General features: G+C 44.0%; 4 protein-coding genes across 9 annotated transcripts; 1 reads left to right on the top strand and 3 right to left on the bottom strand.

Annotated features, from left to right (window-relative positions):
* Positions 1-37: 37 nt before the first annotated feature.
* On the bottom strand, positions 38-651 carry LOC6734793 (60S acidic ribosomal protein P2). The gene has a single exon (XM_002081760.4). It carries the CDS (start codon positions 528-530, stop codon positions 189-191), a length of 342 nt encoding a protein of 113 aa, XP_002081796.2. The 5' UTR covers positions 531-651; the 3' UTR covers positions 38-188.
* A 654-nt stretch (positions 652-1,305) lies between these two features.
* On the bottom strand, positions 1,306-7,401 carry LOC6734792 (cyclin-dependent kinase 4). 4 transcript variants are annotated; one of them, XM_016168235.3, is made up of 7 exons: positions 7,295-7,401; positions 5,821-5,995; positions 3,654-3,819; positions 2,429-2,564; positions 2,042-2,370; positions 1,843-1,978; positions 1,306-1,774 (listed from the first exon to the last, which is right to left on the bottom strand). In XM_016168235.3, the coding sequence occupies exons 2-7, from the start codon at positions 5,921-5,923 to the stop codon at positions 1,691-1,693; spliced, it is 954 nt and encodes a 317-aa protein (XP_016027993.1). In that variant the 5' UTR covers positions 5,924-5,995; positions 7,295-7,401; the 3' UTR covers positions 1,306-1,690. The 4 variants fall into 4 exon arrangements, with proteins under 4 accessions (XP_016027993.1, XP_039147459.1, XP_044778347.1 ...); XM_039291525.2 differs by having other exon boundaries at positions 5,821-5,955; positions 7,295-7,366; XM_044922412.1 differs by having other exon boundaries at positions 6,884-7,364.
* Positions 7,402-10,085: 2,684 nt separating this feature from the next.
* On the top strand, positions 10,086-12,053 carry LOC6734791. The gene is made up of 2 exons (XM_002081758.3): positions 10,086-10,436; positions 11,344-12,053. Exons 1-2 carry the CDS (start codon positions 10,413-10,415, stop codon positions 11,737-11,739), a joined length of 420 nt encoding a protein of 139 aa, XP_002081794.2. The 5' UTR covers positions 10,086-10,412; the 3' UTR covers positions 11,740-12,053.
* On the bottom strand, positions 12,048-14,649 carry LOC6734790 (serine protease snake). Of its 3 annotated transcripts, none has more exons than XM_044922411.1 (4): positions 14,622-14,649; positions 14,096-14,380; positions 13,811-14,018; positions 12,048-13,241 (listed from the first exon to the last, which is right to left on the bottom strand). In XM_044922411.1, exons 2-4 carry the CDS (start codon positions 14,355-14,357, stop codon positions 12,623-12,625), a joined length of 1,089 nt encoding a protein of 362 aa, XP_044778346.1. In that variant the 5' UTR covers positions 14,358-14,380; positions 14,622-14,649; the 3' UTR covers positions 12,048-12,622. The 3 variants fall into 3 exon arrangements, with proteins under 3 accessions (XP_044778346.1, XP_044778345.1, XP_002081793.1); XM_044922410.1 differs by having other exon boundaries at positions 14,525-14,627; XM_002081757.4 differs by lacking the exon at positions 14,622-14,649 and having other exon boundaries at positions 14,096-14,407.
* Positions 14,650-15,122: the final 473 nt, after the last annotated feature.

The following is a 15,122-nucleotide window of genomic DNA, read 5'->3' as shown; positions in this document are numbered from 1 at the left end:
AAAAACCATGAAAATAACCGCAAAAACACAATTTCACTTGGTTTATATAAAGTGCAAACACTGCTGATTTTTATTACGTAGAAATGTTGAACGGATGGATGCTACACAAGTGTGTAGACTGGCTGCTCCAAGACGCTGCTTTCTCGCCTCGCAAGTGTGTTGCACAGTATATTCGCCCATTCAACCGCTTATTCGAAGAGAGCGAAGCCCATGTCGTCGTCCTCGGACTCGGACTCCTCCTTCTTCTCTTCCTTCTTGGCCTCCTTCTTGTCGCCACCGGCGGCGGCAGCGGGTGCGGCATCAGCGGCTGCGACGGCACCACCGCCGCCCACCGGCATCGAGGAGAGCTTCTCGCGACCCTCCTTGATCAGGTCGTCGATGCTCTTGCCAGCCAGCTCCTTGATGACCTTGGTCAGACGCTCGGCGTCGACCTCAACGCCCACGGAGCTGAGGATCTTCTCCAGATCGCCGTTGGCGGGCGAGTCCTTGCCACCGAGGACGGCCAGAAGGTAAGCAGCCACGTAACGCATGTTTAAGTCTTGGGTTCTTGACACGAAACGTGAATTGGCAAAATGTACGAAAAACACAACTTTCCTTCGCAAGTTGTAGTCGAAAAAGAGGCGGAAGTCAGTGTGGCCGCGCCGTCGAGGCTCGAAAATACCAGCTCATACTTATATATACCAAAATATACCAATTCCTTATCTAGCAATACCCCTAATGAACCGATAAATAATAATATTATTCTCAATTTTGGCTTTAAGTAAAAGTTAGAGCAATATTATTAATTTGTAAACAGTTTTGTGTGTTTTTTTTATATTTTCAACAGCAAAAACGATATATATATGCAGCATGGAAATCTTATCGTTTGCAACACTGGGTTTCGAACTTGACTAACGTAATAGTGGGCTGCGTTTTGCCTTTGCAGTATTGGGTCACACTATTTGAATCGGTTCTGTTAAGTGAGGCCTAACATGCTGTTAAATGATAGGAAGAGAGGAAAATGAGAGCGATCGTAAGTTAAGAGACGGAAATAGGGATGCGCAAAAGTTAACAGCTGGTTATCGATGGTTTACATGATGATGGCTTTAACAGCAGAATTTAACTGATATTTATGTACATATACATAAAATTCTAATAAGCTACATTTTAAAAACTTTTTCATTAAAAAGTAAAAATTAAATTTATTTTGGAAAATTTTGTTAAATTTGACATCTAAGATATTTAAATATAAAATTTTTTATTCTTCCACTTTAAATTTAAGTTGCACCCCAACCAAAATAAATTGCAGAAAAAACATGAGACCAATCTTATTGTATGCTGTATATATAATTGCATATATAAATGATTGTTGTACAAAATTTTGAAATTGTATAATGCATTCCTGAACTTTGTGTATCACATTTCGATTTGGAGGGCCTTAAAACGCCCTCGAGAATCGTTTCACACGTAATGGTCATCAGATAGTTGATCGGCAGTAGTATTCACACTTAGCTTACGACTACAAACATATTAAGGTATTCTTTATTCCGGATCCGTATCCGGACACAATAACTGGACTGTCGCGAAAAAATAAACAAAATGCTTCACTACACTTAAAGGAACATTGTAACAAGAACGAAGCGCGGCCGCAATGATCAGTCCACTTCCACACCCATAATCCATTATCCATTATCCATTCTGGGCATCGGGACTATAGGGGTTCCTGCTGGAAGTAGTCGTGCTCCAAACAGGCCAAGGCGGATGGTCGCAAGTGGAGGTCGTAGGAAAGCATTTTCTGTGGACGGACAGAGGGTATGCGTTAGTCTAGACCATGCAACAAGATATCTTCCATTCCATACTCACATTCAACAGATCATCGGCGTACTTGCACAGGTGTGGGCAAAAGTCTTTTGGTCTCTTTGGATGCCGCTGGGGAAAGTGTTCCAGGGCCACGGAAATGGTCTGTGGCCATTGTTGCTCGGTGGGTCTGCCAGTCAGTCTGCGAGAAATCGCATAAATGTAACTAAAATCTCCTAATTCAATGACAGGATGGTGCACTCACTCAAAGATGCGGTCCAGCTGATTCTTCTCGGAGGTGCCCGGGAACAGGGCGCGCCGATTGAACATCTCGAAGATGATGCAGGCGGCGCTCCAGATGTCCACGGTGCTGTTGTAGGGCTGGGCGAGCAGAACCTCGGGTGCGCGGTACCACAAGGTGACCACCACGGAGGTGAGCTTCATCTCCGAACCGTAGGTCTTGGCCAGGCCAAAGTCGGCGATCTTGAGGTGGCCCTGCGAGGAGACCAGCAGGTTCTGCGGCTTCAGATCCCGATGGATGATGCGGTGTGAGTGTAAGAAGTCCACACCGGTCAGTAGTTCCCTCGACAAGCGCTGCAATATGAAATTATTATATACCATATTATGATAATAATATAATTTTGAGACCCACCTGAATTGTGGGCGGCGACATGCCCGATTTGGGAAGTCTGTCTATAAGATCCGACAGATCCTGCTCCACATGCTCGAAAACCAGCAGAATCAGCAGTTGGCCGTCGCGCTCCAGAAACTGGCATACTTCGTACAGTCTGAAAAAGTAGGGGAAGAGCAATCTGTATGTATAAATTGTGTGACTTTGTGCGACAGAGCGCGATGTATGGCGGAAATGTTGAGAGATATAGAAAAAGTGGCATAAAATGCTGCTGGTTACGGTGGCGCCATTGGCCATACTTAGCTCGTTTCGGGAACTACGCGAAGCACTCGAGACAAACACATGCGCACACGACGATCTAAGAGCCAAAGAGCGCAACAAGTAAGAGAGGCTACAGATCGTTTTTGGACAGAGGCAAAACGTAAACGTTAGCAGAGCAGACTAGCATTATGTTATGTTAGCATTATGTTAAGCATTTCGGGCAGTTATTTTAACATGGCCTTTGAATTACTTAAAACGGCGCAGTTTTATTGAAACCTTCAACAGTTGTACTTGTTTTAGCAACTGGCACGTTGGACTTTCAAAAATACAGACAAGTACAAGAAACCAAATTTACCATTGATTTATTTCTTATACCCCTCCAACCGCTAAAAAATACTTTTGCCTTCAAACAAATTAACAGCTGCAACTTTGTAGCCATCTGCAACTTAACTTAACATTCTGTTGTGCGAGAGCTCTCACTCGCTCTCTCTCTCTCGCGCTCTTGTACTGTACATATGACATTCGGATCGCGCTCTCACACTGCTAAAGTGCAAGCGAGCACGCACATCGATAGCGCGCGACAGCAACATGTGGTTATCGAGCTGCTCTGCTAATTCAAATTCTTAACGGCCGCCGCAAGCGACTTAATGCCAATACAAAATTTCCGGATCTGCGGCCTGCAGTGATCAGTTATCAGCGGGAGCGGAGCGACTTGCTTGACTGGCATATGTCAGAAGCGAGGGCGTGCGCCGGGGGCAAATCGTCGGAATATTGCGGCTATAGCGTGCACAGATAAACACAAGCGCGCTGACATTGCAAGGCGGCTCTTTACAAATGAGTTTGGCAAATAATTGTGGCGCCGCCACTTGGCCCCAATGGCGCGTGATAACAACCCTCATATACAGCTAGCTATAGTTCTACAAAGAGTACTCAACTCCAAGGCCATTCAGAAGCCCTTGTGGCGGAATATACTACCCATACTCACTTAACAATATTCGCATGATTGCTGGCATTCAGCTGCTTCAGCAGCGAGATCTCGCGCAGCGTGGACATGGGCACTCCGTTCTCGTTCAGCGATATCCTCACCTTCTTCAGCGCCACTATGTTGCCGGTGACCACATCCCGGGCTCTGTAAACCGTTCCATAGGCACCTGCAAAAGTGGATCGAAATTGCACATCAAATGCTTATCGGAATATCAAAAATGGGGGGCCGCCCAAAACAACGGGAAATATACGCGAAAGACAGCGAAAGGCTAGGCCAAAGTCAGCTGTGCGCCGATAAGATAGGTTGATTGCAGAAATACGGAAAGGAGAGAGAGAGAAATTAACCTTTCTCTTGGATCGCCAATTTGGCATCGAAAGGGGCCACTTAGCTCCTTCATATCATTATGGTGTATTTATACTTTTCATATTCATCAACGTATTTATAGCCCCTACGATTGAAGTGACTTGATTTATTTGTTCATAATGATTTACACAAATTGATCAACATAAGAAAATATATAAACAAGTGACAAAACATTAAGCCCCAAAGGAATCGTAATCAGATGCAATACATGCATAAATTGTGCAGATACATGCACTAAAAATTAGTCAAAATATTGCACGAAATTCCGACTTATTTCCCCATGAAACTGCTGTTGTTTCAGGTACAAAGTGATCTTTTTTTTTGCACGGGCGGAGAAATGCGACAAGAGACGAGCAATTCCCAATCAGAATCAAATGCCAGAGACTAAATGTTGTCACCGAAAATTTATCACCCGTACGGACAAACGGACGGACGGACGGCGGACAGACGGACGGACATACATACATAGTAGACATGCGTGGGGTAGAAAGGCGAGAAGGCAGCAGCTATTTCGGTTGACACTGACATACACAGAAACAGCAGATACAGATACACCCGAAATAAATGGAAATGGATTGGGGGGAGGTGGAGGGTGGATTTTGGCTCGTGAACTGTGCCGCTGTTGCCACAGTCAAGCACAAGGCCGTGAGCTCGACTCGTTTTTGAACGTCGGCTACCGGTCTGTCCAATTGGAATTGTCAAAAAAATATACAAATTTACAAACAAAATAAACTCGCGAAATTGCGCACAGAAACCAAAAAAGCAATGCACTATGGGAAATTTGTATACTTTTTCTGTCCGAAAACCGAAATTTTCTGAAAATGGGTAAATTAATATAATATTAAATGCATGCATGTTTAGTTCTGCATACCACAAATATATATAGATGGCGCCACAACGGTGACTAGTGTTAGACAATAGAAAAAAGTTAATTAAATTACTATCTCCTAACTAACTAATAAATATATTTATTATACATCATTAAAGTTATGAGCTAGTGTAAGCCCATGCAAAATGCAAAAATGATCTTAATATCTCGCTCCGTTCTGAAGTTCTTAATTTTGGCCAGAAAAAGTGGTCAAATTTCCCATAGTGCAAAGTAGCAACAATGAAACTTTGAGCGAAAGCGAATAATAATTGAATGAATGGGCACAGAAAGGCAGACAGCTGAAAGTTTGAGAGTGTGTGTTGTATAACAGATGAAATTGCGCGGAGGGGAAGGGCTCCATGAAAGGTTTACCTTCCGGCTTTTAGGCTTTGACCCCCTCCCCGCCCCCCTTCAATTGCCTGGGCTGAGCCCATGACTCGCACAAAAACCAGTAACAATATCCATCATTAGCATTCGCCTACCCAGAGATCGGTGACGTAATTGATTTGGGCTTTATTTACAGCAAACAAGCGATCGTAATTGCTGACCACAAAAAAAAAAAAACAAAGACCATGAGCCACTTGTCAGATCATTATGGATGTGATAGCGGCAGAAACACGTGGTGCGCCGAGAGTGGACCTAAAAGTATGCAGGAAGGTGTAGGAGCATGCTGACATCCAATATTTCCCCTTTTAGCGGAATTTCCACGCTTAATTAGTAAAGGGGGTGAAAAGACATTCGGCCAAGTGCACTTGTCATTTCAGCTTCATAACAATGTCGGAACCCCCGATTGATCGTAAATAAAAGTAAACTTTGTAAGCAAATTAAAGTTATCAAACGTTAACAACAAGCGGCCAGCGAACGAAGCCAACCGTGTGAAGAGAGCCGACCTATCCCAACAACAAAGCATCCACATTCCCATTATCAAATGCTCACCTTCGCCGATGATGTTGAGCTCCTGGTAGTTGAACGGATCGCCATCGCCGAACTTCTTCCCCTGGGACATTTTCTGCCGCTTCAGCTGGCGTACATATGACATTTAGCTGGATTTTCACAGTTATTTGCGTATTGCTGTAATATTCCGGGTAATGGACACCGTTAGTTGCACCAGCTGGAAGTGAAGGGTTGTTTTTCTTTTTGGTTATCGATCGTCTGCATGTCGCGTATCGATATGTCCTTGTGCCCCAAGCGATAGTTCACACAGATCGCAGCGTGAGAGGGCGCGAGCGAGAGAGGGAGAGTGCGAGAGAGAGGGAGGGCCTTACCTGATTTCATACCTGTTGCCTTTTCTAGATAACCCCAAAACCGGCGATAAAGACTGGTGTGACAGGTGCGCTAATGTAAGAAGTCTGGCTATATGCTCCGCTATGCTTTTCTATCTCCGAGAACCGAGAACCGAAAAACATGGACTACATACATATGTATGTATGTAGATGGCGGCGGTCGTTGAACCGCGTTTAATATTTTCTTTCATTTCGTACATACTCCGTTTTTATGTCTAACCAATCGCAGAACGGCAAAGGCCAACACTAGTTATGACTTATTCATGTTCTTTCGTGACGCTGCTCGCCGTCTCCCCTTTGCCGCTTCGTTCGTGCATCCTGTTGCTCTTATTCGAGCTTGCCTGTGACGCTGTACTGGTGATCTGTAGTTGGCGTGGTGCGCTATTCTCTCCTATCTAGAGTACTACTACTTTTCTGCCAGCAGAAAGTATGGGCACCGCAAAAAAGAACCCGAATACAATGTGTTTTGTTGCTGCCATTTGTCAATTAATTCTAATCGCGAGACAAGCGAAACAACAATAATAAGCGACACAGACACCAAACTGGATAGAAAGAGAGTGGGTACAAATGGGAATTCGGAAAGGAATTGCGAGGTGTATATGTAGGTCTAAAATATGTACATAGTTATTGTTGCACTAGTTTTCGCCCCCTCTCTCCGTCCCTCTCTCGCTCAACATTTGCGTTCTACTGATAAGGAAATTTGGGCTTCACTTTACTTTTTTTTTTTCGGTGAGCTTCAATGCCAATTTTGTCGTTTTTCTCTCAACCGTTTTGCGAAATATTAGTTAAATATTAAGAAAATGTGGTTTTTATTTGCCCAGAGACTCGAACACACACACAAAAACGACGCTAAGTGATTTCGCTTGAGAGATCGGTCTTGCACACACAACACCTCACACACACACACACACACACACACACACCGGAGTGGTACACACACACAGGCGCAGGTATTATGAATACATATACGATTTTTATTCGCTTTGACGAAATTTTGGCATTTGTTGATAATACAGCAAGAACCGCACGATAGGAGCAACGCGACGCGAATTTTTGGTGCCAACACGGTTCAGTTGCCCGGCAGTCGCACTTTAATTAAGTTTTTAAAACGTCTTATAAATTTTTACCAATATTCGTAAGAGCTGAGTGATTTTGTGTTTTCGTTGATGGCACAGCTCTCGAAACTGTTTTAGATGGTCTACTTAACAGCGGTTTCTCTTCGCCTGTTATCGCCCGCTGTTAGCAAACAGACGGCCGCTAACAGTGTGCTGTAGACGGCCAATCGGTTAACCGGTTAATTCCGAAATTGCTGTCAGCGATCGTTATTGAAATGTTATTCTAATTTGATATCCTTAGTGGGATTGTGTCATACTAATGTTATTGATTTCTGGTAACTTGATATTTTCAACTTGTAATTATGCCCAAAATTATTATTTTTGCTATGCGAATTTCAGGAATTTATATGTGTATCATATGTTAATGAAAATAATATTTGAAAAATTTTATTTTTTTACTTATGATAAAATGTGAAAATTTAAAACTGTCGTGGTCAACTACAATTGGTCGGCCATAATTAGTCAACTCCAAACATGTGTGTCATTGACTTTTAGCATTTTTAGGATTTGGTAAACTAACATTTGTATAACCCTGCAAAATAATAAAAAATTCTTGAATAAAATGTTTTAATGTTTTAGATTGGCGGCATAAATCAATTTGTAACTCAATCCGGCGATAAAGTCACTCGTGGAATGTATAATTTATTGACATGAGTTGAATGCCAAAAGTCACTCAACCTTTTTTTTTGAGTGAAAGCTTGTTAACCGATTTCCAGCGATCTGGCCAGACTGCCAATTTCGAAATCGAATCAAGGCATTCCCAGTGGGGCGCGTAAATTCAAAAACAATGTTGCAAAAACATTGTGAAACCAACAAGCTCATTTAACACCGCCTATCAATAATGTTACCAATTGGATTGGCGAAAATTTCCATGGCTTTTGGGGAAAAAGCGCGATTAATTAGTAACGAAATCAAATTAGAGCACGGTGACGAAGTCAGCCAAGTGTTAATTACCACCAGCGGGTATCAGGCACCTAAATTATGCATGACGTACGCCTTTCCGGCTCAAAGTGAAAGGGCAAACAGCGAGTGCGAATGCGAATGGTCAGGATGGCAGTGGTTGGTGGGAAATGGAAATATCACTTTCCCAGACAACCGGAACGTGCCCCCTTTCTCACCTTTGGTGGCTTTGGTGATTCAATTGCTGCAGCCCATCTTGGCCACTTAGCACCTCGATGAGTCGTACTCCTCCGCGGAAGTCAACGCCCAGCCGCGGAGCATACCTCGTCCAATTAGAACACCTGCATTTCCGACTCCCAGCCAACTGATTCATCTGAGCTTAGAAAACATGAATGAATAATGATGAGTGTGTGCTATCAGGATTTCTGGGTATCATAATCGGCTTTGTCTCTCAACCAATAATTCCCGAGGAAGCTGCCATCGGATTAGCCACTTAATTTGCATTAGTTTGAATGTCTAGATCGTTGCCGGAATAATGGGATTATGTGTACCGTTAGGATCCGGTCGGATCTGAAATTCAGCGATCGGCGAATAGACGCAAGTCGCTGATAAGCATTTATATTTTGTTTTTCACTCTCTGACATTTTGTCGGCCAGTGACGACGGCGCTTATCGGCGCTGGCGATTACTCTTATTGCGTTTCAAACCGGCTGCGAGCCAAAAAACTAATTAAATTAAATTTATTGTGCAAATATTATGGTCAAAATGGCTTGGTTCTGGCTAAAAATACGCAAGAAAATGCCAAGCCAAACAAAGAGTCCACATGAATCGCGTTCTGAGCCCGTTTTTTTTTTTTTTTTTTTTTTGTTCGGGGGTGTTGACGGGCAATTTGGCTAAATGTTAGCCAATTGAATAAATCAGCCAGCAGCAGCGCGGCAGTCTGCCGCAGCAACCGGTTGGCCATTGACACGGCCAAGACGGGTCTCGAAATCGACAAACTAATGCCACTTGGCCAACAACGTCACTGGCCCAACGAATCGAACACACTAGTCCCAAACCCGAGCCCCATCGATCGGAGATCTGAGATCTGAGAGGCGAGATCCGAGATCTGATCCACTGATCACGTGCGGCAAGAAGGGGGTTTTCTTTTTGGCCAGCGGTATCCGGAGATCCGATCCAGTCGAGCGCGGCTCATTACCATTGGCATTAAACAAGAACTCGCGACCTTGGGATTACGTGTTCCCCGTCAAGCATGAAAGCCAAGCTCAAGTGCTGGGTTGACAGTTTTCCAAGCATCCATCCAAACATGCGTCACCGCACCGCACAGCGATTTGCATAATGATCTCCAAATTGGTTCCGATCCGATGCCGTGATCTCGGCGCGGGATCTCGAGATCTTGCGAACTCTACAGCTCTAGATCTTGAGAAACTTTACGACTCCATGGGGGCTTCCGTGTGTGTGGCGCTAGTTCCCCATCCTTATCCCCAGTCTCATACTCCTCCTGTTTATCCGCTCTCCGCGGGATTAGTGTCTTCTTGATTAGTAAGTGCGTCATGGAAAAAGTTTAATTAGTTCCCGCCGAAGATCGAAGATCGGTTAATGCCAAGCGCAAACAAACACGGCTTATGTGACGCATATGTGATTCGCTGGGATTCGATTTGAATTGAATTGATACCCCTGGGAAGCCGCAGAAGCGTTAATTACGTGACCAGCTGGAGCGGCCAAAATGCAGCCAGTGCCAGCAATTTGGCAACTTGGCCACAAAACACTGGAACTGGAACCCTCAGTTTTTTCTTTTTTTGTTTTGGCGGCAAAGGGGGCTGCTACGCACGCCGCGATATCGGCAATATTTAGCGAAACCCGGGTCCAAACCAGTTCCGCGGGGCGAGGGCATCGAATCGGGCCGTATAAAAGTGAATTGTCACAAAAATTCTGAACAGTCGAAGCGCACGCTCAGCGGCGACAGCATCGAGAATCGAAGCAGATAAAAGCCAATCCACAGCCCCGGGGGCCAACAAGGTGTTAAGCGATCACTGATAACAAACTAGCTAACTAACGATCGATCAGAACGGTTTCGACTTTACGCGAGTGCAATCTTCAATCTACAATCTGCAATCTGCAATCTACAATCTTCCATCCGAATCGGAACAAGTGACAAAGTGCAGCCTCAAAAACAGGATACTCCACTCATTTAGGCTACCGAACGCAACCCGACTACCGCATACCCAGCAATGATGTTTGCGTACACTTGGCAAGTGAGTATTTTGGTTTCTCGCAGCTCGAAATTTATGAGCCAAACACAACACAGGCCAACAAAGAAACGTGTTTCGTCGATTAACATTTTCATTTTCGACCAAAAACCAAAAACCAAAAATTCACAAATTAAGGCTGCAAACGGACAGCGTACTCTGATTTTTTCGCCGCCGGACAAGGCCGAACGCATTATCGAATCAAGTTATTCTATTTCTATATCTTATAGCCGTTTCTATTTCCATTTCGATTTCGATTCGATTCGATCTTGTGATCATCTCGATGAGGAAGTGTCGTAAAATGGCTTCATTTCGTGCCCATGGCACTTTGCACTTGATCTTGGGCTCATCCGCGGATGATCATCCATCCTGCTGGGAGCCTTGATACCGTTTACAAAGTCGAGCTCTTAACCCTGAACCACATGAAACGCAACCGGTTACAGTCTCGATTTCGATCTCAATCTTCTTCTGCTGATTGTAATTAATTTGTTTTGACTGCGGTTAAGGTTTTACATAATTCAAAAACCAACGAAAAACATAGCACAATTACACTTGGCTCAGCAGATGGGTGATCCAGGAATGGATTGGCCTATGCCAGCGATGCATCCGGTTGGGTGGCGCCTAGAGATCAGCTGGATTCTCGGGCTCATGCCCGATGACGCCCACCAAAATCGCGACGACGTGCTCATGAATATTTTACGTGCGACTATAAATTAGATTTGATTGCGGTTATATCATGGATCGCATCCCCTTCGCCGCCAGTTGGTTAATTTAAATTAATTATTGTATGCTAATTCGCAGCATAAGCGCTAAGAGCAGACAGGTTCTGGCCGGCGCAGCCACTGGCCTCCACCAGCTATTCACACCTCTGACTGACTTGTGACCCATCCCTTCCTTCCTTGTTCCCTTGCAGCTCGCTCCACTGGTCCTGGTCGTCCTGGCGACAACGATGCCGACGATGGCTGCACCGCAGCAGCAGGAGGTGCCCCACGCCCTGCTGGACATCGAGACGCCCAATCAGTTCAACTACAGTCCCTCGCCGCTGGCCCAGCCGGATAGCCTGCGATCCAAGCCGTACTTCGACTTCCTGAGCACCCTGTATGCCCACGATACGGCCAAGTCGAATCTGTTCCGGCCGTATTCGGTGCGCCAGCGCAGGGATGCGGATGTCCGGAAGCTGAGTCGTCCTCGCCGGGCCATCGTCTTTCGGCCGCTGTTCGTGTACAAGCAGCAGGAGATCCGGAAGCAGGAGATCCGGGACAGGAACGCCCAGAGGCGCCACGATCTGAACCGCCTGCAGCGGGTGTAGTACTCGCCGGAACAATCCAATCGAATCCAGTGTCCATCCAGCCAGCCCGGGTTGGGTTGGCCTTCTACAGGGTCCTCTAGCACTTAGCCACTTAGCCACTTTCGATGCGTCCTAGCCCTAAGTCAAATGCACTGCAGCACGAAAAGAGAAGGAGAGAGGAGGAGCACTCATCATATCGAATATTATATAATATATATACACATACGCACCAGCACACCAACCACCCACCCACATCCTCGTAGTTTAAGGCCAGATGTTTGTTATGTCACTTGTTATCGCGACGTTTGATTAAAGCCAACAAAACTGATATCAAACTTATAGCTTTCTTACTTTCATTCTGGGTGGACTTATTCATCCGAATCATCGGTATGAGTGAGATGAACTCATGTGACCGGCTCGAGATCTAGTTTTGGTCGCATTGCACTTGGAAAGGCTATTAACCGGATCTTCACTGGGTTTTTAATCACGCTACCGTTCAGGTTTTTACTTTCTGAATTCGTTTAGCATATGAAATTTGGACTTTTGCAGTCATAAGTTCTTCGATCCTCCGAAATGTTTGAGGCTTTCGCTTTTTTTTTTGCGTCAGCAGCAAAACATCATAAATTATAATCTTTAATACGTATTTAAAATTTTCTATAATTATGCACTTTAAATTGTATTTTAAGATGTATTTTGCTGTAGAAAACAAGGAAGTGAGTTGTGAGCTGCCACAACTCACTATAAATATTTATGATCCACGTTTACTTGCCACCAATCATCGCGTATCTTGATTGAATGTCGAATGCCAAGAATGTATATTCATGAAATATCTTCATTTATATGGAATCTTCATTAAGTAAATATCAGTTGGAGTTGCGAATGAGTTGGGCAAATATTTTGATGCCTACTCGCCCCACACGATATTCTCGATCCAGTCGGTGTACAGATGGACCTTGGTGTACACACTGGGCAGCCCGCGGACACCGCAGACCAGGCCGTAGGAGGTGATGCCAATCACCTGTTTCAGGCACGAGTAGTTGGGATGCTGCACGAAGAGCGGGCCGCCGGAGTCGCCATAACAAGTATCCGCACTGGTGTACCGCGATCCCGCACACAACTGGGTGCGCACATCGATCTTGTGCTCCAGCCGCTGGCTGCACTGGCTGACATCGAATCTATCGAGGCTCACCTTGTGCAGATGCGACGAGGCGTGTCCACCCTCCGAGGTGGCGCCCCATCCTGCGGCTGCCACCTGCAGTTGCTCATTTCCGCCATCGAGCGGCAGGCAGGCAGGTGCCACATACTCGCTGAAAGTCGCCTCCTCTTCCAGCTCCACCACGGCAATGTCGTTCTTGCGACTGCCCGTGTCATCATCTTCGCCGTACGCCGGATGGAGCACATAGTTGACCACCCGGAAGTCCTGCGGCTGGGCATCATCCGTGGTGCTATTGTAGTCCAGTTCGCCCAGTCTGACCACGTACTTGGGGCAATCGTAGTTGGGATCCAGACGCTGCTCCTTGGTCCTGAGGTTAATCAACCAAAGGAGTCATTAAATCACCATTTGAGTTTGATGAAAGATTGATGCTTTTTTAATTGATAAAGTGTCAAAACTGGATTATTCCAAATTCCGATTTCCACGTAGGAAAGATTTTCGGAAACATAATGTTTAAAACATGATGTTTTTTCTGTGTTTAGACCATTATTTTCTACACCATTATGCGAATTAATTTATGCCGCAGTGACGAATAGATATTCAGATAATCAAATGCGAATTTATGCTGATTTTTTGTTTTTCTGAACTAAATTCCAAGCGACAAATAAGAGGCTGCTCTAAATAAATTAGAGTTATATGCTGGGCTACTAGTCTAACATTTTTTTAATAAATTAAATGACAAAGGTGCTTTAAATTAATTAAAGCTAGTAGCTAAATAAAGAAAGATGTTTTTAGGAAAGGAATTTATTAACTTTTGCTTTTGTTGAATATTTATTACTATTTATGTTTGGTCTTGATTACACTGTTATTTCTTATCAACTTCTAAGTGAAATGAATGTTCTTCTGATTGATTGGGATTTTCAAATAAATAACACTTACTCGCTGGTTTCCAGGCAGTGGGCGGCGGTGAGCACGAACTTGGGATGGATGATGATGGCCCCGCAGTCCCAGTCGATTTGGGATGGGTTTTTCCCGCGCTGACCCAGCAGCGCCATGAAGGGAAATTCCCGGCCAGCGGCCTTGGCGCCACCCACAATGAAGGGGGTGGTGCGGCAGGAAGTTCTTATCTCGTTGAAGCGACGGCATTCTGTTTGGGTGCATAAATATCAAATTTTCACTGATGATTTGTTTCAAGATTTCTTTGCAGTGCAGCTCGAAACTGACCCTTTTCGAATCTCCTGAGGCCAATATCTGCGGAGAACTGCTGCGATTGAGCTTGCAAATTGATGAGCAGTGGACAGCAAACAATGCCGTTGGATTTGTCGCAATATTTCACATATTTTCCGATTAGGTGCAGATGGAAGAATACAGACGGGCAATCCGTGTCACTCAGTTCCTTGCACTCTCCAGTTCCATTATCGCATAATTCGGATAAAACATTGCGTATTACTGCTAAGATTAGCAGGATACCGAATATCACTTGCATTTCAGCCGACGACTATTTCAAAACTGAGCTCCGAAAATAAAAAGTTGGAAAGTTTGTTGATAAGCGGATAAGCAATAAAATGAGTTGAGCAACCTGACCATATTGCCATTTTTTGTTAGGGAATTATTGTTTAGCGCTAAAACCATTAAATGAAATAGTAGCAGCACCTAAAGTAAGATTTCATTGTTTTAATAGTGATTTTAATTCTGCTTATTTGACATGTTAACAATATTTTTAAACTTTTTAGTTAGCGAATACACACACCCTTGCCAGTGATGCCTCTCCTTTTGCCACGCAAGCCGAATGGTTGGAAACATTGATAAAATCGACAACTATTCTTATTGTTCCACCCTACCCTAAAATTAGGCAGACCGTTCGTGGCAAATTGAATAATTGGCAAAAGAAGCATGCAAAATAAATTGAAATATTTATAACCTATATATGTTATAAAAAACATTTTTGTTACCCACTTTTCTAGCCATTGAATAAGTTAATAACTGCCAACAAGTATGATTTTAGAAAAAGAAATTAATATAATTTATATGCAGCCGAAAGCCACTGCAAATATCTAGCTGATATTCAGTAGCTAAATTTTACAAACTTAGCAAGCAGCGTGAAATATTAATTCATAGCATAAATATTGAAAATAGAAAAGAACTTAAATGCATTCAATCGTGTTTGATTTTAGACTTTCTAAATATATAAAAGTAATCTTTTTCTTCTTTTTTATTTAATACAACTAATAAATAAATTTGTATATGTAGA

The sequence above is a fragment of the Drosophila simulans genome, chromosome 2R (assembly GCF_016746395.2).
Source record: "Drosophila simulans strain w501 chromosome 2R, Prin_Dsim_3.1, whole genome shotgun sequence".
In the NCBI taxonomy this organism is placed as follows: domain Eukaryota; kingdom Metazoa; phylum Arthropoda; class Insecta; order Diptera; family Drosophilidae; genus Drosophila; species Drosophila simulans.
This window is presented reverse-complemented; position numbering and strand designations above follow the sequence as displayed.